At 42.1% G+C, this 21,270-nt stretch overlaps 1 protein-coding gene and 1 pseudogene across 1 annotated transcript; one reads left to right on the plus strand and one right to left on the minus strand.

Moving 5' to 3' along the window:
* The first annotated feature begins 3,229 nt into the window (after positions 1-3,229).
* On the plus strand, positions 3,230-6,926 carry LOC121575251 (annotated as a pseudogene).
* Positions 6,927-7,224: 298 nt separating this feature from the next.
* On the minus strand, positions 7,225-18,573 carry LOC121575252 (zinc finger protein Eos). Its single transcript, XM_041888220.2, is given in 9 exon segments — positions 7,225-11,059; positions 11,254-11,385; positions 11,469-11,618; positions 11,755-11,841; positions 11,844-11,921; positions 12,122-12,391; positions 12,578-12,682; positions 12,816-12,867; positions 18,491-18,573. Coding segments are annotated over 8 exon segments (1,737 nt in total). The 5' UTR covers positions 12,853-12,867; positions 18,491-18,573; the 3' UTR covers positions 7,225-10,181.
* Positions 18,574-21,270: the final 2,697 nt, after the last annotated feature.

The following is a 21,270-nucleotide window of genomic DNA, read 5'->3' on the forward strand; positions in this document are numbered from 1 at the left end:
AACTATGACAGACAAAATGAGAATAAAAATTCCAGAAAATCACATTGAAGGATTTTTAATGAATTTATTTGCAAATTATGGTGGAAAATAAGTATTTGGTCAATAACAAAAGTTTCTCAATACTTTGTTATATACCCTTTGTTGGCAATGACACAGGTCAAACGTTTTCTGTAAGTCTTCACAAGGTTTTCACACACTGTTGCTGGTATTTTGGCCCATTCCTCCATGCAGATCTCCTCTAGAGCAGTGATGTTTTGGGGCTGTCGCTGGGCAACACAGACTTTCAACTCCCTCCAAAGATTTTCTATGGGGTTGAGATCTGGAGACTGGCTAGGCCACTCCAGGACCTTGAAATGCTTCTTACGAAGCCACTCCTTCGCTTCCCGGGTGGTGTGTTTGGGATCATTGTCATGCTGAAAGACCCAGCCACGTTTCATCTTCAATGCCCTTGCTGATGGAAGGAGGTTTTCACTCAAAATCTCACGATACATGGCCCCATTCATTCTTTCCTTTACACGGATCAGTCGTCCTGGTCCCTTTGCAGAGAAACAGCCCCAAAGCATGATGTTTCCACCCCCATGCTTCACAGTAGGTATGGTGTTCTTTGGATGCAACTCAGCATTCTTTGTCCTCCAAACACGACGAGTTTAGTTTTTACCAAAAAGTTCTATTTTGGTTTCATCTGACCATATGACATTCTCCCAATCCTCTTCTGGATCATCCAAATGCACTCTAGCAAACTTCAGACGGGCCTGGACATGTACTGGCTTAAGCAGGGGGACACGTCTTGCACTGCAGGATTTGAGTCCCTGGCGGCGTAGTGTGTTACTGATGGTAGGCTTTGTTACTAGCTCTCTGCAGGTTATTCACTAGGTCCCCCCGTGTGGTTCTGGGATTTTTGCTCACCGTTCTTGTGATCATTTTGACCCCACGGGGTGAGATCTTGCGTGGAGCCCCAGATCGAGGGAGATTATCAGTGGTCTTGTATGTCTTCCATTTCCTAATAATTGCTCCCACAGTTGATTTCTTCAAACCAAGCTGCTTACCTATTGCAGATTCAGTCTTCCCAGCCTGGTGCAGGTCTACAATTTTGTTTCTGGTGTCCTTTGACAGCTCTTTGGTCTTGGCCATAGTGGAGTTTGGAGTGTGACTGTTTGAGGTTGTGGACAGGTGTCTTTTATACTAATAACAAGTTCAAACAGGTGCCATTAATACAGGTAACGAGTGGAGGACAGAGGAGCCTCTTAAAGAAGAAGTTACAGGTCTGTGAGAGCCAGAAATCTTGCTTGTTTGTAGGTGACCAAATACTTATTTTCCACCAGAATTTGCAAATAAATTCATAAAAAATCCTACAATGTGATTTTCTGGATTTTTTTTCCTCAATTTGTCTGTCATAGTTGACGTGTACCTATGATGAAAATTACAGGCCTCTCTCATCTTTTTAAGTGTGAGAACTTGCACAATTGGTGGCTGACTAAATACTTTTTTTCCCCACTGTAGTTGATTCTGTAAATCATTCAATTTAGCTTTTTCATTAAGATCAAGATGCTCAATCTCTGCGATATCAGCAATTTTGTTAGCGAGCTCAGCTACCACACATCTCCTTTTTAAAGCAAGCCGTTTCCCTTAAGTAATACAGGCTGAGCGGATTTTAAATTTCAGCAGTTCCCAATATTTCCCATATTCTGCATTAGAGGTAGCTAAATTCCAGTAAACAGAAATAAGATTCTTAATCACATTTTTTAAATCATCATGCAATAACATTGAGTTATTCCATTTCCAATAACCACCAGATAATTTATTATCATCATTAATGCACATTCTCTGCAATGTTGCAAACTAGCATATGGAACAACTCGCTGCAAAATGTGTCCTACCCGGTCTGAAAACAGTGATGAACTAACACACAGCGTCCAAGGGTTACCACAGCCCCAAAGTCAACATTGTCTATATCATAAAATGCTTTTTGATCTTAATTTAAGGTTAGGCATATGGTTAGCAGTGTGGTTAAAATGTATTGAAATGTAACATCAAACAGTTTTGGTAATTAAACAATTTCCAGACTTCCAAGGGAGGCCTGACAACGACGTGATGACGTTGTTTTGAAGGTTATGGCTAGATATGACTCGGTAAACCAATAACAAATATGTTTTTATCATTGTTCTATCTGTGCCGGTAATTTTAGCTAGCTAGAGTGGCAAGCTAGCTGATCTGTTATATGTACGTGCTTACTGCTGAGGTATCACAAGTCACGACAGATAGAACAATGACCACACATACTACGTTGTGTGGAGGGTGGAACGCGACGCGCCTCAGCCAATGAAAACTTGTGATGGCCGGGGCCGACCCCGCCCCGTTCTGTCTTCGAGGGGTGCATGGAGACATTTCTCGCTGTCAAGGAAAGACAGGAAAATATGGACGCATGTTTTTTCCCTCTAACTAATTGAAATGATGTCCAATTAATTAAACAGAATGTTTGGATACCTGAAGCGCTAGTCAATTTGTAACATCATAGATCGACAGAGAAATGTCGTTTGTAATACAACGAACAAATGCTTGTAAATTGCGCATTCATGGAAATGCATCATGGGAAATGACGGACTACTACTGACGAAGATACCGTATGCCCCCATATCCTTCTGCAATTGTTTATTTTGTAGAACTAAAATAAGTCAATAGTTGATTCATTTGATAATAATAAATATATATGAGTGATTTGTGTGCTTCACAACATCGAGGGTGCTGGAGCACGGAGGTATAATAAGTGCTGGAGAGATATAGTTCTGTCGGTCCATGTTGCTGGGGATCGGAGGTGTCCGGTGCGAGAGAGGGCGGTTGCGGTGGCGGTGGCCAGGGTCAGAGTAGTGCAGAAGATGGCGCATGCTGAGGAAGTAGAGGAGGGTGGGTCAAGGGTGAGGGATTCTGAGAGGATAGGCCAATGAGTGATATGTTTCAGTACGGTTGGCATCTTAGCGTTCCTAGTAATGGTAATCAACTGTACCGCAGAAATGGAACGTAAATCACAGAAAATAGATGTGGTGGCAGCTGCAGAGAAGTACTTGGGGTACGAGATTGACTTCAGAAGAGTCCCGTGTAGCTCAGTTGGTAGAGCATGGCGCTTGCAACGCCAGGGTTGTGGGTTCGATTCCCACGGGGGGCCAGTATGAAAATTTATGCACTCACTAACTGTAAGTCGCTCTGGGTAAGAGCTTCTGCTAAATGACTAAAATGTAAGAGTTACAGGGTGTGTTGAGTGGCAGTATCCTGTCCTCTCAGGTCCGACTCGTAGGCCTGGGATAGAATCAGATAGGGTAAAGTAGTGGAATAAGGTGGTGGGTTTTAATGAGTGTAGGGTTAGTTGGTAGGGTCATTAAAAATATTTTCCCATTTGTATCACAAAGTGTAATGGATGTATACTATAGTTCAGTTAGGGGCGGTAATGCAACATATTGAATGCCAACAGCGGTTAAACTCCACCGAAGAATAACAACTCGTTCGTCCTTACCCTTACTTCTGGTCCCCTTTCCAGCCTTTGTTCAACATGGTGAGTGTTTTGCTGAGTTGTCCACGTTTTTGAAAAACAACTCACATTGTTGTCAAATGTACAGTCCCCCCTATTGACATCCAATCAGTTTATGTTCTGAAGTGTAAAAAAACTTGATGAATTAAGTTTATACAATGAACTATTGCACAACTGTGGACTAACTAGCTAGCTACCTGTTCTGGCAAAGACCACTACACTGCTTGGAAACGCTCAGGCGGGAAATGTAAACATGAATGCATTTTATGTAGGCTGAATAATGCTCGAGTTGAGGAAACTGAACTTGAGGCTACTTGAAAAATGGGTTTTGTCTGTTTGTTTTGGTTTTCAAAGAGTTGTTACATTGCAGGTTGGTTATTTTTCTGCACTCTAGGTTCGTGTGTAACAAAGTATTCTATACTGAGATTACTGACACAGCACTTAAGTGAAATTGGAGTACCTAATTGACTGAAATGAACCTGCACACAGTGGGGTCCCCAGGACTGGAGTTGAGAAACCCTTGTGAATAATTCGACAGTGAGCCTCTGTGCTCATGTTTCAAGACATCCATTGTGCCTTTGTTTAGACCAGGGTTCTTCAATTCCGGTCCTGGAGGGCCGAAACACTTCTGTTTTTTATTTCTACCTGGTAGTTAATTGCACTCACCTGGTGTCCCAGGTCTGAATTAGCCCCTGATTAGAAGGAGAGGATGAAAAACAGAGGTGTTTCGGCCCTCCAGGACCAGAATTGAAGAACCCTGGTTTAGACTAAGAAGAGAAGGAACTGCGGTCGTGCCAAGATGGGCCGTGTGCATGTGCAGCCTATCCGCTGCACCAACTGTGCTCGCTGTGTGTCCAAGGACAAGGCAATCAAAGAGTTTGTCATCAGGAACATTGTTGAGGCTGCTGTCAGGGACATCTCAGAGGCTAGCGTGTTTGAATGTGAGTAGATTGGTCAAAGGGTAACTAGTCATGTGTGACGCTATTAGGCACACTGTCGGTCCCCAGGACCAGCATTGAATGACACTGCACTGGAGCATCTGTCTTTTGCTTGATTAGATCCCAGATCAGTGGTTTATTACACTAAATACTCAAACATCCTTTCCTCTGTGCAGCCTACGTTTTGCCCAAACTCTTATGTGAAGCTACACTACTGCGTGAGCTGTGTCATCCACAGTAAGGTGGTCAGGAACTGCTCCAGAGGCCAGGAAGGACCGCACACCACCACCCCACTTCAGGCCCAGTGTGAGAACTCAAGCGCCAAGCTCTGCCATGGCCATTAACTCTGCCACTAACTGATTATCAGGAGTGTCAAACTTATTCCATGGAGGATTGAGCGTGTGCTGGTTTTCATGATTTCCTTTCAATATGACCAATTAAGACCTAGACAACCAGGTGAGGAGAGTTCCTAACTAATTAGTGACCTTAGGGCTCTATTCAATCAGATCAGCATAGCAGTTGTTTTGCGGGTGTCGGCTATCGCGGGTTAACGCTTGATCTGCTTGAATCTAGGCCTTAATCAATTAAGTACAAGGGATGAGTGAAAACTCAGACATTGTCCTCCATGAGATGAGTTTGACACCTGTGGCCTGGACAAAGCCTTATGCCTGGGATATCTGCATGCATTAAGAGAATCCTCAACCAAATCCAGAAACTGACATTGCCATTCCTGTTTTTCCTCTAACGTTGCCTGTTATTACATGGTGTGATTTTGGATTACTGTTCTGATGGCATATGTTATTTTTTTACAGGGTGGGCCACCCAGAGCTCAGATTGATTTGAAGATGTTTTTCACTTGCTACAAAATCAAAATGTCTTTATAAATATCTGAGTCTTATTTATCAATGTAGGAAATATCAGCCAGTCAAGTAAAGTTTATTTATTTGGAATAGACTCTCCTTCAATACAGTACAAAACTTACAGTAGTTTTAATCTTGATTACACAAATACTTAATTACATTATGGTACATGTAAAAATGCTCTGCAGTAGTTAAAGCGAATCCACACGATTCACAGGGGAAGGAGGAGAAAAGGTAACAGAGCAGATAGTCAAGTCAAAGGGAACACAAACACAGTGCAATAGAGAAACCTTGAAAAGGAAAACATTCAAACAAGGGCAAAATGCAACCACAAAAACGAGCACATCAGTAATAAAATGTGTTCTCTTAAGCTGGGGTGGCTGTTAAGGAGAAATACAAAATAAGCTTGAGTAATTTGTCCTCAAGACTATTTGGGGAAAGCTGAGTAAGGAAAGTGTTGCAAACAGTATTGTTACCTCATGCACCAGGTTTTAAAAGCATAACTGCAATCCAGTGTAGTACACTAAAGAATCAAATCCAGGATTACCTTTTCAGGGATTTTCTGCTGAACTTCTGGTCAAAATGGATTTCATGTGAAAGAAACTGCACTGGTCATAGCCAGGGCAAGTATGAGATACATCCTGTCCAATTATCCTTGTCGAGTTACGTTAACTGAATTTGCCTTTTCACACTATTACCAAAGCCCAGACATATCTGCTATTAATTCAGTTAAGCTCTTTAATATAGCTCTGTTCAAGAACTGTACATGCCATTTGGTTTACAGAACAAATATGTTTTTGCATCATAATTCACAGATCTGAGTAAAGTCCCAGGCACATTTTAAATTGAAGCTAAAACTGTGAGATGGGTCAATTACAAGCTACAGAGTTTGTAGAATGACAGTCAATGAGGGAGTTCTATTACGCTGGCCTGGGTGCATCGTCCAGAAACGTACATCTCTTTTCCATAAAATAAATGTTTACATTTTCAAACTAGTTAATTGGGAAGGCAGATGCCGTCGGACAGGGCGGGACACCTGGCTCATGCCCGAGAGGCAGCCGGTTCCAAATCGAATGCAGTCAACTTTCAGCCTACACGGGCACAATTAATCGAACCCCCTCATTGTCACTGGGAGAATAGCAATTGCGTACTCCTTGCGGCCACTCTCCACCTCATAACCCATTGGATGAGAATGCCAGAGGTCCCACCCCTCTGACCTGCTCCTCCAATGGATTTTGAGGAGGACGGGAGGAGTGTGCAATTGAGATTCTCCCATAGGCTGCGTTTGTACAGGCAGCTGACTCTGATCTTTTCACTAATTGGTCTTTTGATTGGGCTGCATGTGTAGCTAGTTGTTGGATTGGTGACTGATGTGAAATAGCTAGAACTAACACAAAAATCCAAATGTATCTCTAACCACATTTTCATCCAGTTTTTGTGAGTAAAGTCATACTGTATAAATAAAAATCACAACAGCTGTGATGGAAACAAGCTTCGGTACAATTTTATAAATGGTAACAGATCATTTGTTAGTTTGACATGGTGGGATCTTTGTGTCGGTAAGATGTATTATGCGAGAAATGGCGGTGGAAACACCTTTATGCGCAAATATTGATATAACCATCATATCGAAGTAAACTTGGGAGTCACGTGATGACATGGTGTGTGTGGTCCTCCCACTACAATTTGGGAATCCATGCAGTGTATTAGGCTACAGATTAAATAAAAGAACTTCACAGGGTGGTGAAAGTTCACGGTATGAGCTTAATGCTCCTTTCCAATAAATGTAGAGGGTCATATTCTGGTGACATGATGATCGATGCTTGACTGCCGTTTGACAAATACAAATATTTTCACTCTTATCCATAATAATCTCATGTTTGTAGACTAGCCTACCTGCAGAGCCTACCCGCACTGTATCGCAAGCTGTTGGCTAGAGCGCACGTGCTAAGACCAGAGTAGGCACATTTGCTATTTAACTTAACAGTTTGTGATAAAACTATCAGAGTTGAATGCGATAGAAACACATTGAACATTAGATTTTTATTCGGTACATGAAAACTTACGTGAAAAAGTACGTTGTGCACTGTTATCACGCACTGATTTTTATCCGCAACGAGTCAGTTTGGTGGAAATGCACCACTGCGGGAAAATTCACATTTTCTTTATGCGGATTTTAGAATATTCACATGAAAATCTGTCACCAATTTGATGGAAACCTAGCTTATGACATCAATTTTTGTTACCGTTTGAGCTTTCAAGACCCATGGCCAAGCGTTCTGTCCTCAAATCTATGATGTAGCCAACATCAAACAGTGTGAAAACCTCAGGGGCCTCAGGGGGCAAAGGCACAATAGCAACATTTACACACAGAAACATATCTGGAGAGACACCTAAATCTGCTGTTTCAAGAACTGGCGTCAAACGATCGATGCAGAACTTCCACGTCAATTCAATAATCCAACCATTTCGGATTACATTAGAAATATAATTTCTCTACTTTGAACAGTAATTACATATCCGTTCATAAGGCATTACTATTAGAACAGCATTACAGATTAAGTTTAATGCAACTGATTAAGTGCAACTATGCCCTGTAATTCAGTACAATTTCAGTTCTACGTAATTGCTTTAGAAGATTGTGACTCTTCTGACATTGGGATGAGGCATTTTCTTGTATACAGTCCACTTCAAAGCACATTCCTTTTTTTGTAAGATTAATTAAATATTAAATGAAGTGAAGATACAGGGCTGCCAAAATTAAATCAAATTAACCAAAAAATAAAAACATCACCAAACCCATACTCCCCACAGAGGCAATTATCATTTGAGGTAAAGGGTTTCACATTTATTTAAAAAATAAATCCCACAGCAGATTTTCCTGTCTCTCATACTTATTCTGTGTCATGAGTAGGGCCAGGAGTTTTGCTTGACCATGGGAAACTCTGGGCCCTAATCAAGAACTATAAATCCTACAGGCTTCCAAGTTCATTCACTGTGAAGACTAAGAGATTGGGTAAAAGAGTAGGGCCACAACTGACCAAACTGCTTCTTTTAATTCACAATTGTGTATTCATCACGTTCCTTTTGATCAAAGCATTGTTAAGTCAAAGTTGACTGAAGGGATCTGAATGCTTCATGATTCCAAGGAAAATGTTTACCAACGTCAGTGCTCTATAAACACAACAATGAGAAAGAAAGAAAATCATTGAATCAAAATAAGCATTTCGAAGTCACTTCTGAAGAATCACGTTCTCAATCTTAACCACCAATGACTGTGGTCAACCACACACACATTACACTCATTCATGCCTTAGCAGCAGGTGACAAACAATCTCATGCACATGTACTTATCAAATAAAGATAATTTGAAAACCTTTCATATGCCTGAAAGTGCTTCTTTTTTTAACATGTCTTTGTCTCTTTCCTTTTGGGACGATGTTATAAAATGTTTATCAACATTAGGCCACTTAAGAAATGAGTGACTGCAAATTAAAATGAGTGATTAGTAGAGGGCAATTTAGGATTCAGCTTGGGTATTTAGCAGGGCCAGCTGGGATATTTAATGTAATGTCAAAGATACATTTTTCCAAGAATTGTCAGCGAGGTCAACATCATGAAAGGCACAATACAATGAATATACAACAATTGTTTTAGGTCTCACTTAAATAAATAATATTGTTTTGGTTTGTTTCATAGTAAGCAACACAGTGGGATATCAGGGACCTTCTAAAATTGCCAACAATCTTATCTCCACCCATTGTTGAAGTCAACTCCAAAATAGTGGCAGTGGCTCTCCTTTTGTGGAGTGAGTTTAAAAAAATGTTTTATTTCCTTCAACACACTGCACAGAGAAATGTGCAGGCCATAAATAACCTCTTCTATAAAATAGTTTAATATAATCAGTGCAACAAAAGCAATCAAATGAAACAAAACAAACATACTGTACCGCATTCCACCCCACGACATTCACACTGATAAAAGCCTTCAACTCTCTCATTTAACTTACTAAACTTCCAAAAGAACAAACACCTACACACACACACAAACTGAAATTGGAAAGTGCACTCATTTGAGGCCAACCCCTCAAATCCTTCTTACCATTTGACTTGGGATCCTGGGTCTGGCCTGCACCACAACTCTTCTTAAAATACATGACCTACTATACACCAAATACACAATCTTACACAACACTGTGTCTGCCACGCCCCCAGGGACTAAGTGTTTTAGGGAATGGAATGGATTTGATAAAAGTGCTTTTCAAATAGGGCTTTGCTAAACGGACAAGTTCCTAGGGAGCCTAATGGCAGCTAAAGAAGACGACTACTGATTTGTCTGACTGCAGCTCGCAAGCGCAACAAAGTGCACATTGACGACTGTTTGTTTTCTTGCATTTTATATGTTAGTTAAAATCTTGATTAAAGTGCAGTAGAGGAAAACAAGGTCAGATATAAATCACATTGTCTAGCTAGTAGCATCACTGTTTTGTGCGCCCGGTTTTTTACCCGGATAAGAGAGGAAAGGTAGACAGACCACACCAGAGAAAGGCACTTCTGAGGATAGAAAAGTGCATTTACTCTTTATCTTAGCATTTTCTTGTAAGAATGCAGACATTTTGAAAAGTGTATTCAGAGTGGTGAGGATTCTCCATTTTTTAAAAAGTGATGCAATTGAGCTATTCTAATGTGCCTATTTGAAGTTGAGGTTTGTGATATCAGTATCAATGCCTGTGTACAAATCATTTACCAAAAACAGTGTTTTACTATCCTTCCCCCTCGTGTGATGCAGTGCAGACCAAACCCATTGCAGGCCCTTCTCTCAGAGTAAAAACAGCCCTAAGTACAGAGGCCCGTCCAGCCAGCCTCAGCCTGGCAGGTGCTCTCCACGGACAATGTGGGAGGAGAACTCATAGCGGTCCTGGCTGCGGTGGCCACAGATGTTGCACTCGAAGGGCTGGCGGAAGCCGTGGCAGCCCATGTGGATGGTGAACATGACGTGGTCCAGGAAGAGCACACGGCAGTGCTCACAGCGGAAGGAGCGCACTGTGTGCCCCTCTCCGTCCACCACCCGAAACGCCTGCCTGGAGGTAGGGGAGCCTGGGGCCAGGGCAGGAGGTGGGGGGACAACAGGGTGGCCACCCTCCTCCCTGTCCCTCTCTCCATCCCTGTCTTTGGTGTGGCTTGGGCTGTCCATGCCCCTGTGGTGCAGTAGGGGCGGAGGAGGAGGGTGGTGGTTGGAGTGGAGGTGGCGGAGGTTGTGGTGATTGTTGTTGTTATTGAGCGGCAGGGCAGGCGCCACACTGCTAAACACTTCATCCGGCATGCTCTCTGTGTCCGTTGAGTCCTGGCAACCGTTGCTAGGTGACGGGCCGTGGCTGCAGCCAGGAGGCAGGTCCTCGTGGCCCTCTGCAGCCTCCCTGCCCCCCACACCCGTGGACCCTAGGCCAGCCCCGGCCCCAGTGCAGTCCAGCCTCGGCCCCTGTGTAGCCATGGGGGTGTGAGCCGAGCTGATGACCGGCCGGAGCTCCGACAGGCAGGAGGGGTGAGGGAGAGGCAACCGTAGGGGTCGGAGGCCTTCAGATCCACCACCACTTCCACCTCCTTGTCCCCCCAGGTACCCTCCTCCCAGGCTAGTGTAGTGTTGCTGCTCCAGACCACCGTGGTGCGTCTCCCCATCCTTGTCGAAGGCGGTGCTGAGCTCGTAAGGCATGTCGGCCAGACTGAGGCGCATGTGCTTCTGTCCTGCAGGGCAGATAGAAGGCATGGAATCACACTGTACCACAACTCATAGGGAGGAACTAGTGATGTGCAGGTCGGTCATTATTTTTAAACTGACACCTGATCTCATGAATGATCTTGTACCCTTTGTGTTACCTGTGTGTGTGAGCGGTGTCTTTGCTCACCTCCCCATAAACAAATTCCAATTAAGTGCTTACCTACAAATTTCTGTGGTGTGGATCTCTTGCGTTTGGTGATGCTGTGGGCCAGCCGATCGATGAACGCCATCTTGTCTGAGGAAGGTTGCAGCAGGTTGTCAGGCATGAACTCCAGGTCCCTCAGCTCCTCTTCTATAAAAGACATGATAACACCATAGATAGAAGCAGTAACATACAGTGTGTGAGTATGTGTGTATGTATTATTTCTACACTACCTTGAGTGTGAGCGTTGGCTGGCTGCTGTGTCTCCAGGCTCTGCAGGTAGCTGTGGCAGCGTTCACGGTGCTCTTCCAGGGTGCTCTGCTGCTTGTAGCTGCGGCCACAATAACTACACTTATAGGGCTTCCCCACTGTGGGAGACGACACTGGGGACAGACAGGGATAAAGTCAACATACCTTGAATACATACAGAACTCTGTATTTTGCTCAGGAACTGACATGTTCAACTCAGACCCTATTTTCCTCACCCAAGTGTGTGTACAGTATGTGTATCCCTCTCACCTGAGTGAGTGCGGAGGTGGCCTGTAAGAGCGTCCCGTCTGCGGCATGCGTAGCTGCAGAAGGGGCATTTAAAGGGCTTCTCCCCGAGTGCAGCTTAATGTGACGCAGCAGGTTCCCCTTCTGGGTGAAAGAGGCCCCACACTGATTACACTGGAATGGCCGCTCACCTGGAGGAGGCACATACCAGTTTATACACCCGACCCCTTACAAACCAAATTACAAACCAGTTTGAAATCAGTTTCATTCCCAGTCACGTGCCCAAATTACAATGTCAACCTGGTTTCGGGGCAGATCTGCTCAACAAACTAACCTCATATTTTTGTATAAAGGACTAATCAATCAATCACTCAATCAATTGATCAGTCACCTGTGTGGCTGCGTTTGTGCACCATGAGGACATTGGGCCCGATGCAGATCATCCCACAGATGTCACACTTGAGTTTCCCGTTGGGCAGCCGGATGGCACCTCCTGGTGACATGGGCTCTGGACTGGCCAGCTCCCTGTAGCCCCCTCCTCCGGCCTCTCCTCCCTGCTCAGAACCCCCCTCCTCCTCCACCCTGTCCCCTCTCTCATCCTCTGGCCCCGTGCCGCGGCCCGCCTCCTCATCACTGTACAGCTCCACTTTGATGGAGTTGGCTGGAGAGAGACAGGGTTTAGACCAGGAGAGGGACATATGATGAGAGCAGAGACACGGATGTGCTTGCTAAAGTAAAATAAAAACATCTGAGCCACAAAACCAACTGCCATACTCTCCCTTGGGAATAATAAAGTTCAGTACTTCTACTACAACAACAACAAAGGAATTAACAAATTGGAACTGACCACTAAGAGAGCGGCTGGGGGAAGTGTGCTGGCTGTTGGGGGTGCTCACTGTGGGGCCTCCCAGGGCCCCTGAAAACTCCCTCTCCATCGAAGAGTCTCCACTGCCTGCAGTCCACACACACAAAATGATGTAGGCCTACTGACAGTCCATTCAGCCATCTCGATAATGTCACAACCATAAGTTCAGTAAATCAGCTAATACAAAGGACTGTCCATGCCCTGCCCTCCATAGACTTACCTGACATGTAGGGACGGCCATTGCAGTCGTCATCCATTCTAACACCAGCTAACTGAAGGAAAACAGGTAGAGGAGAACCTCTTTAAATCATCACAGTTCTTTACTCTGTACACACATTAATACACAGTTCCAGGAAATGTATAGTAGCTGAAAATTCATGAAGTGCAACTGACCCTCATTGAGCCAAGTCCAGCAATTTCAGCGGACAGTTATCAAATTGAGTTAGAAAACCATGATGCATCTGCAACTATCATTATGAAGACTAAGATGCCTAGTGTATGGCACAGTCTTATTTTTGAATACATTTTGTTTTTTGTTTTTTTACCCAAAATTCTCATTACCGAAATCATTTACATTTACATTTTAGTCATTTAGCAGACGCTCTTATCCAGAGCGACTTACAGTTAGTGAATACATATTTTTTTTATACTGGCCCCCCGTGGGAATCAAACCCACAACCCTGGCGTTGCAAACGCCATGCTCTATCAACTGAGCTACATCCCTGCCGGCCATTCCCTCCCCTACCCTGGACGACGCTGGGCCAATTGTGCGCCGCCCATGAGTCTCCCGGTCGCGGCCGGCTGCGACAGAGCCTGGATTCGAACCAGGATCTCTAGTGACACAGTTAGCACTGCGATGCAGTGCCTTAGACCACTGCGCCACTCAGGAGACGGGGCAGTCCGGATTAAATTCTCAGGTCATTTTATACAATTTCACTTGAGAAAAACCAAACTTATTTGAATAAAACACAACATATGTTGCTGTAGTTTGTCCATAAATCATACAAATGGTAAACTAGAAGTTTGCATTAAACTATAATATTTATTACGTAAAAACAGTGTCTGTGGACATGTTTCTCATTATCATATCACTTTTTCAAGATGCTGTAAAAACTCAAATGTAAGTCATGTTTTATTCACCCATGATGCATCGTCTAGAGGAGTAATCCTTAGATGAGCACAAGTTCATTTAAATTTCTTCATTTATATGCCTTCAGAATTAGGATCTTAGTCTCAAACACCGCCTTCACTACACCTTTTCATTACTGAAATTACTAAACTCAAATTGGGAAATTACCTGACCTACAGTGGGGAAAAAAGTATTTAGTCAGCCACCAATTGTGCAAGTTCTCCCACTTAAGATGAGAGGCCTGTAATTTTCATCATAGGTACACGTCAACTATGACAGACAAATTGAGAAAACAAAATCCAGAAAATCACATTGTAGGATTTTTTATCAATTTATTTGCAAATTATGGTGGAAAATAAGTATTTGGTCACCTACAAACAAGCAAGATTTCTGGCTCTCACAGACCTGTAACTTCTTCTTTAAGAGGCTCCTCTGTCCTCCACTCGTTACCTGTATTAATGGCACCTGTTTGAACTTGTTATCAGTATAAAAGACACCTGTCCACAACCTCAAACAGTCACACTCCAAACTCCACTATGGCCAAGACCAAAGAGCTGTCAAAGGACACCAGAAACAAAATTGTAGACCTGCACCAGGCTGGGAAGACTGAATCTGCAATAGGTAAGCAGCTTGGTTTGAAGAAATCAACTGTGGGAGCAATTATTAGGAAATGGAAGACATACAAGACCACTGATAATCTCCCCTCGATCTGGGGCTCCACGCAAGATCTCACCCCGTGGGGTCAAAATGATCACAAGAACGGTGAGCAAAAATCCCAGAACCACACAGGGGGACCTAGTGAATGACCTGCAGAGAGCTGGGACCAAAGTAACAAAGCCTACCATCAGTAACACACTACGCCACCAGGGACTCAAATCCTGCAGTGCGAGACGTGTCCCCCTGCTTAAGCCAGTACATGTCCAGGCCCGTCTGAAGTTTGCTAGAGTGCATTTGGATGATCCAGAAGAGGATTGGGAGAATGTCATATGGTCAGATGAAACCAAAATATAACTTTTTGGTAAAAACTCAACTCGTCGTGTTTGGAGGACAAAGAATGCTGAGTTGCATCCAAAGAACACCATACCTACTGTGAAGCATGGGGGTGGAAACATCATGCTTTGGGGCTGTTTTTCTGCAAAGGGACCAGGACGACTGATCCATGTAAAGGAAAGAATGAATGGGGCCATGTATCGTGAGATTTTGAGTGAAAACCTCCTTCCATCAGCAAGACAATGATCCCAAACACACCGCCCGGGCAACGAAGGAGTGGCTTCGTAAGAAGCATTTCAAGGTCCTGGAGTGGCCTAGCCAGTCTCCAGATCTCAACCCCATAGGAGTTGAAAGTCCATGTTGCCCAGCGACAGCCCCAAAACATCACTGCTCTAGAGGAGATCTGCATGGAGGAATGGGCCAAAATACCAGCAACAGGGTGTGAAAACCTTGTGAAGACTTACAGAAAACGTTTGACCTGTGTCATTGCCAACAAAGGGTATATAACAAAGTATTGAGAAACTTTTGTTATTGACCAAATACTTATTTTCCACCATAATTTGCAAATAAATTCATTAAAAATCCTACAATGTGATTTTCTTCCCTAATTTTGTCTGTCATAGTTGACGTGTACCTATGATGAAAATTACAGGTCTCTCTCATCTTTTTAAGTGGGAGAACTTGCACAATTGGTGGCTGACTAAATACTTTTTTCCCCCACTGTATATGGAGACATGAATGCGCTTTAGTGATGTGGTCAATTGTTTGCTTACTTATAATGGGTGTCTCCTATTACTTATAGATTGAGCTAAGGGGCTCTTATTACCGAAACACACATTTCTCATTACCGCATAACTTTTAGGTCCGTTTTGGTCATGAGAACCTTCATTTCGGTATTGATAATAAGCTAATTCTAATGTCAATGGGTGTGCTGTGCTGGTAACTTTAATTATTTACTAGGACCACAGCTTACACATATTGTATAGATTTTTGTAAAACATTAGTTATTTCATTAAGTAGGGGTTGTCAAGAAATATGGGTGTATAAACCACATTTAATTTACTTAAAGCCACAATCTGGAGTTTGTGTTTCAGCAAAGAGCAACCCCACCACTTAAAGGAGGATATCCCCCATTTTGAAGTGTACCTGTTTTAGCGCACACCTATAATGTTGTTTGATATCCCAAAACAGTATATTTAGATACTTTATAGGCATATCATCTTATGCCATTTGCCCATAGCATCCCATTCAATTTAGAAATACAATTAAAATACCTTAGAACCACACATATCCACGTCCTAATTTTTATTTTAGTTTACCTTTCTTAACTGACTTGCCTAGTTAAATAACTCATTCTTATTTACAATGACGGCCTACACCGGCCAAACCCGGACGACGCTGGACCAATTGTGTGCCGCCCTACGGGACTCCCAATCATGGCCGGTTGTGATACAGCCTGAAATCGAACCAGGGGGTCTGTAGTGACGCCTCAAGCACTGGGACAAATAACATTTAAAAAAAAGTAACTTTATGCTTAAGTGTACTTGCCCGTAATTACAGTACAGTAAGGGGTATTTTAGTCAGTTGCATTAAGATCAGAGATTTTAGTATTATGCAAATCATTTGGGATTATCAAATGACACAGTTTGTTTTGGGTTACTGAATCTCTAATAGAGCCCAGTACAGTTTTTCAATGGCAAACTATCATCTCCGAAACCTGCTTATCATTACCGTAATGCCCCAATATTTAGCAAATATTAGGACAAATAAAACGTATACTTTAATAATGTTGGCTTAATCTGAGTGTGCCTTTTGTTCTTTATCCAAATATGTGTACATAAAAATAACATGTATACACAAGTAATTATGAAAAAATACAAATTCAGAAAAGGTTGTTGCGGTATTGAGAAATGTATTTAATTTTAAATATACTTGTTTTCAGTGTTGTTTAACTGAGGCCTTTGCATTAGGTGAGCAATGTAAAAAAAAAAAATATATTAGACATTTATTTTCTTAATCCTTTTTTGTACTTAAACTGTTGCAGTAATGATTGTAGAGTGTGATAAAATGCATAACATCTGATCAATAAACATAGCAATAATTATAAAAGGTAAATACAGATCCTAATATTAGTGATCCAAGATGATTTTTTTGTCAAGTGCCAGTTTTGTGAGAATCACCCATGAAATGGAGTGAGGCAATGGCCTTTTGTTTAACACTTGAACACTTAGCTATCAAGTCCTTCAAGACCGTGGACTAAGCCTATAATGTCTGTGGCTTAAGGATAGTTGGTTGGTAGAGGGAAATACCACGGTAACATAATTATGCTAACTAGCTAACCGTCTGACTAGCGTCAAAGATCATGATAACTAGCTAGCTAACATTTTCATCTGTGCTAACCAAAGATTATCTGTGCTAACCTAGTACAGGTTACAACCCCCACTAAAAGTGAGAGCATATAGCTAGCTAGCTACATTAGCTCTAGGGCAATTCCATGATCAGAGAATGATGCTGAGACTCAGATTTTACACTTTGCAGATGCAAAGTTTGGTAACAGAATGACGGTACAAACAGCACAAACCGTCATTCTGTTACCAAACTTTGCATCTGCACTGTTCTTCAAGTAAATGTGTTTTAGAAACATGTTCAGTTGAAATTGTTTTTAAAAAATAGTCCTTGTGCATGAGTTGCGTAGTTTGTTTAACTTTGCAATCATTGCTTTTTGTTTGGCATACATTTTAAAGTCTCTGCATCATTATGCCACTGTGGAATTGCCCTAGAGCAACTAGCTAGATTGCAATGCAAGCAAATATGCTACCAGCCAAGTGCATAAAAATTCTAAGACTAACTGGTCAAAACCAAGATAAATTTGGCTAAATGTTACTGATGTACAGAAGAAAGTCACCAAATACTCAGTTAATGTGTATGAAAATGTCTAGCTAGCTAAATTACTTGTTTACAGTGTAACATAGCCTAAATAATTGTATATATACATTGGTCATGCAAGTTTTAATCACCAAACAAACCAACTGACCATCTTCTTGCTAGGTACATAGCTAACTAGCTGATGTAGCTATATTCTCACACTGTTGGTGGGGGTTGTAAACTGCACTAACGTTACGTTAGCGCAGATAATCTTTGGTTAGCACAAATGAAAGTGTTAGCTAGCTACAGTAGTTATTATGATCCTTGACGTTAGTCAGATGGCTAGCTACTTAGTTAGCTGGCTTGTTTGCACATGCTAGCTAACTGAGCTCAGCAAGTCAGCCACTCACTAACTAGCTATGCTAAAGTTGGCCAAAGATAGTGGTAACTAACCCTTCTTCTATCTTTGAGTTAGCCGTCTGGCCAGCCTGGCAACTGACAAGCTAACTATTAGCCAATTGCTTTTAAGTAGCGTTAGCTAACCGAGTCAGAAAGGCAGACAGTGACAGTTGGATATAACATCAACAAAATAGTAAGGAACATAAAATATTACTAATAACGATGCTTAGCTAAATCATATCGATTGCAAACATTTTAGATGCAAGTGTTTAATCTCAATGCCAAGTCTTGGTTAGCATGTCTGGCTAGCTAGATACATGAATAATGCCCGTTTCTTAAGCGGTTGCTATGGTACCCACCGCCCAGAAAAATGCGCTAGACAGCTAATCAGTTGGCTAGCATCTCTGGCTGATGGCATCGTCAGCTACCAACTTTACATTAAAAGCACTTCAACAAACTCCAACCTCTATAGAAACAGCATCTACACAAACCTTTTTGCAAATCTTCCTTACCTGTCACGATAGGCCTCGATTCTGGGATTTTCTGGTTCTCTGCTTGTTTTCTCTTGCGACGAGAGCATCTCCCGGCACTCGGGTCGTCACTAGTTACCACAGCCACGAAGTCATAAACCCCGCCCATTTCTACAATTTATCTTCTTAAAATGTGATTTTAAACCTAACCTTTACCACACTGCTACCCTTATGCCTAACCCTAACCCTAACCTTAAATTAAGACCAAAAATTAAATTTTTGTTTTCATGAACTTTTACATTAAGACAATTTTGACTTTGTGGCTGTGCTATCTAGTGGAAACCCGGCACTCGGCAGCATTTACCTCGAGTTCTTAACAATTTCCGGTCCGTCAAACACCAGGATAAAGACCCGCTTCTAACTCCCATGGATTCTCATCAACAGAATGTCGAGTTTGAAGGCTCAGCTACCTTAATCTCTCTCAAATTACCCACTTGTTGCACATTAGACTACATGTTATGTCACATACATAGTCCAGTTTTTTCAATCAGATGAAAAAGTTTATAGCCAGGACAAACTGTCTTTCTTTCATGCACTAATTTGTTGCACCCTCTTGCCAATTGCCTTTTTCACCAGTATTTTATTTTCACTAAACTTGCTGTAGGGATAGGCTAGCCCTGTACTCATCCAAGAGATAATTGTATATAGGCTACAGCCCATGAGCAGTATAATTTCTGTTCCCTGTAGATTTTGATGAGTGGAGGGTTGATGGAAACGAAGTGGTTGGGAAGAAGTGTAGTAAAATTGATTGAATTATACAAGCTCAATCATAAGACTGCAAAAGACAATAGGGAACAATCACTGGAAATGTCTAATTATGCAGATTGATATTAATTAACCATTTGTACTGACCTGGGTGAAACACCAGCAAACACATAAGTATTTGTATTCCCAAAACTAGACACTTGGCAGTGGTATGTAGCAATGTTACAGACACAGTATAGAGAACTGCCAGAGGGTGGCACTGCTGCTGTACTGTGTGTGTGTGTGTGTGTGTTTCTGTGTCCTTCACAAGAGAAAGAGTGATTGCATAGTACATCCAGATAAGCCCATGTAGAGCCTGTGAAATATCAGAATAGGCTGTCTTTGATTTAACTGCATAAGTCAGTTGGAACGTGTCATTCTGGTGTCTCTTGATCCGTCTCATATATATATATAGTTCCACACTGACACCATGGTGAACCTCAACCTCAGGACGCTGAATAAATTCAGCTTGGCCCCCAAGACCCTCACAAACTTCTACAGATGCACCATCGAGAACATTCTGTCGGGCTGTATCACCGCCTGGTAGGCAACTGCACCACCCGCAGAGCTCTCCGGGGTCACACTGCCTGCCCTCCAGGACATCTACAGCACCCGGTGTCATGGAAGGCCAAGGAGAACATCAAGGACAGCCACCAGAGCCACATCCCTCATGAAAAAGTACTACTGAATTACTACACAAAATCTATTCGTGCTGTAGTGACTATGTAGATAGTTGTGTAGTGAAGGTATAATTTATGTAATACTCAAGATGCACTACTCAAGTAGAGTTTTGTAGTGTTCAGTAGGAAAACAGTAGTGTTTCCAGTAGTAATCAGGTAGAGATTTTAATACTTCATGTTGGTAGTAAATAAGTAGCCAAAACACTACAGGCAAACTACACCGTTTTTTCAGTAGTGAGCAGTAGAGTTTTGCAGCTTGTGGCTGCACTTCCTGTGCTCGTGACCGCAGAAGAAGACAAACGTTTTATTTTATTTATTTTAATTACTTTTTTTATGGGGTAGATCAGCTTTAATATTGCAGATAGATTGTAACTTCCATCAATATAATTGTCTGCATCACTTCCAATCCCCCATACGTGTTTTTTCCCTCGCAAATATATATATATATATATACACATACATACATATACATATCCTTTAAAAATATATATTTCCCTTTATTACTTTCCAACCCCACCACCCCTTCCCTAATTGGAGTAAACTAGTGAACAACAATGCTTAGGCCTCTACTTCCAGCTTATACATACTATATACATTTTATGGACACAGTCAATTTTACAATAATTATATTTTGTTTGTTTTTACTCCTGAATTCCTCTACCCTCAACCTCTCCGATCATTTTCATGATGTCCATCCGGTTTGCTTCTATATGCCATATCTTTCTAACTGTGCTCTTTCACAAAAACTCTCAAGCTATAACCTATATACTTATTATGGACACAGTATGCTTTACATTAGTTATCTTGTTGTTATTAGTTGTTATTAGTCCCATCCTTCAACTCCATTAAACACCACCCATCTATCTCTTAACACCATTCATATTGGATTTCTATTTGCCATATACAGTGGGGAGAACAAGTATTTGATACACTGCCGATTTTGTAGGTTTTCCTACTTACAAAGCATGTAGAGGTCTGTAATTTTTATCATAGGTACACTTCAACTGTGAGAGACGGAATCTAAAACAAAAATCCAGAAAATCACATTGTATGATTTTTAAGTAATTAATTAGCATTTTATTGCATGACATAAGTATTTGATACATCAGAAAAGCAGAACTTAATATTTGGTACAGAAACCTTTGTTTGCAATTACAGAGATCATACGTTTCCTGTAGGTCTTGACCAGGTTTGCACACACTGCAGCAGGGATTTTGGCCCACTCCTCCATACAGACCTTCTCCAGATCCTTCAGGTTTCGGGGCTGTCGCTGGGCAATACGGACTTTCAGCTACCTCCAAAGATTTTCTATTGGGTTCAGGTCTGGAGACTGGCTAG

Source organism: Coregonus clupeaformis, chromosome 10 (genome assembly GCF_020615455.1).
Source record: "Coregonus clupeaformis isolate EN_2021a chromosome 10, ASM2061545v1, whole genome shotgun sequence".
NCBI classification, from domain to species: Eukaryota; Metazoa; Chordata; class Actinopteri; order Salmoniformes; family Salmonidae; genus Coregonus; species Coregonus clupeaformis.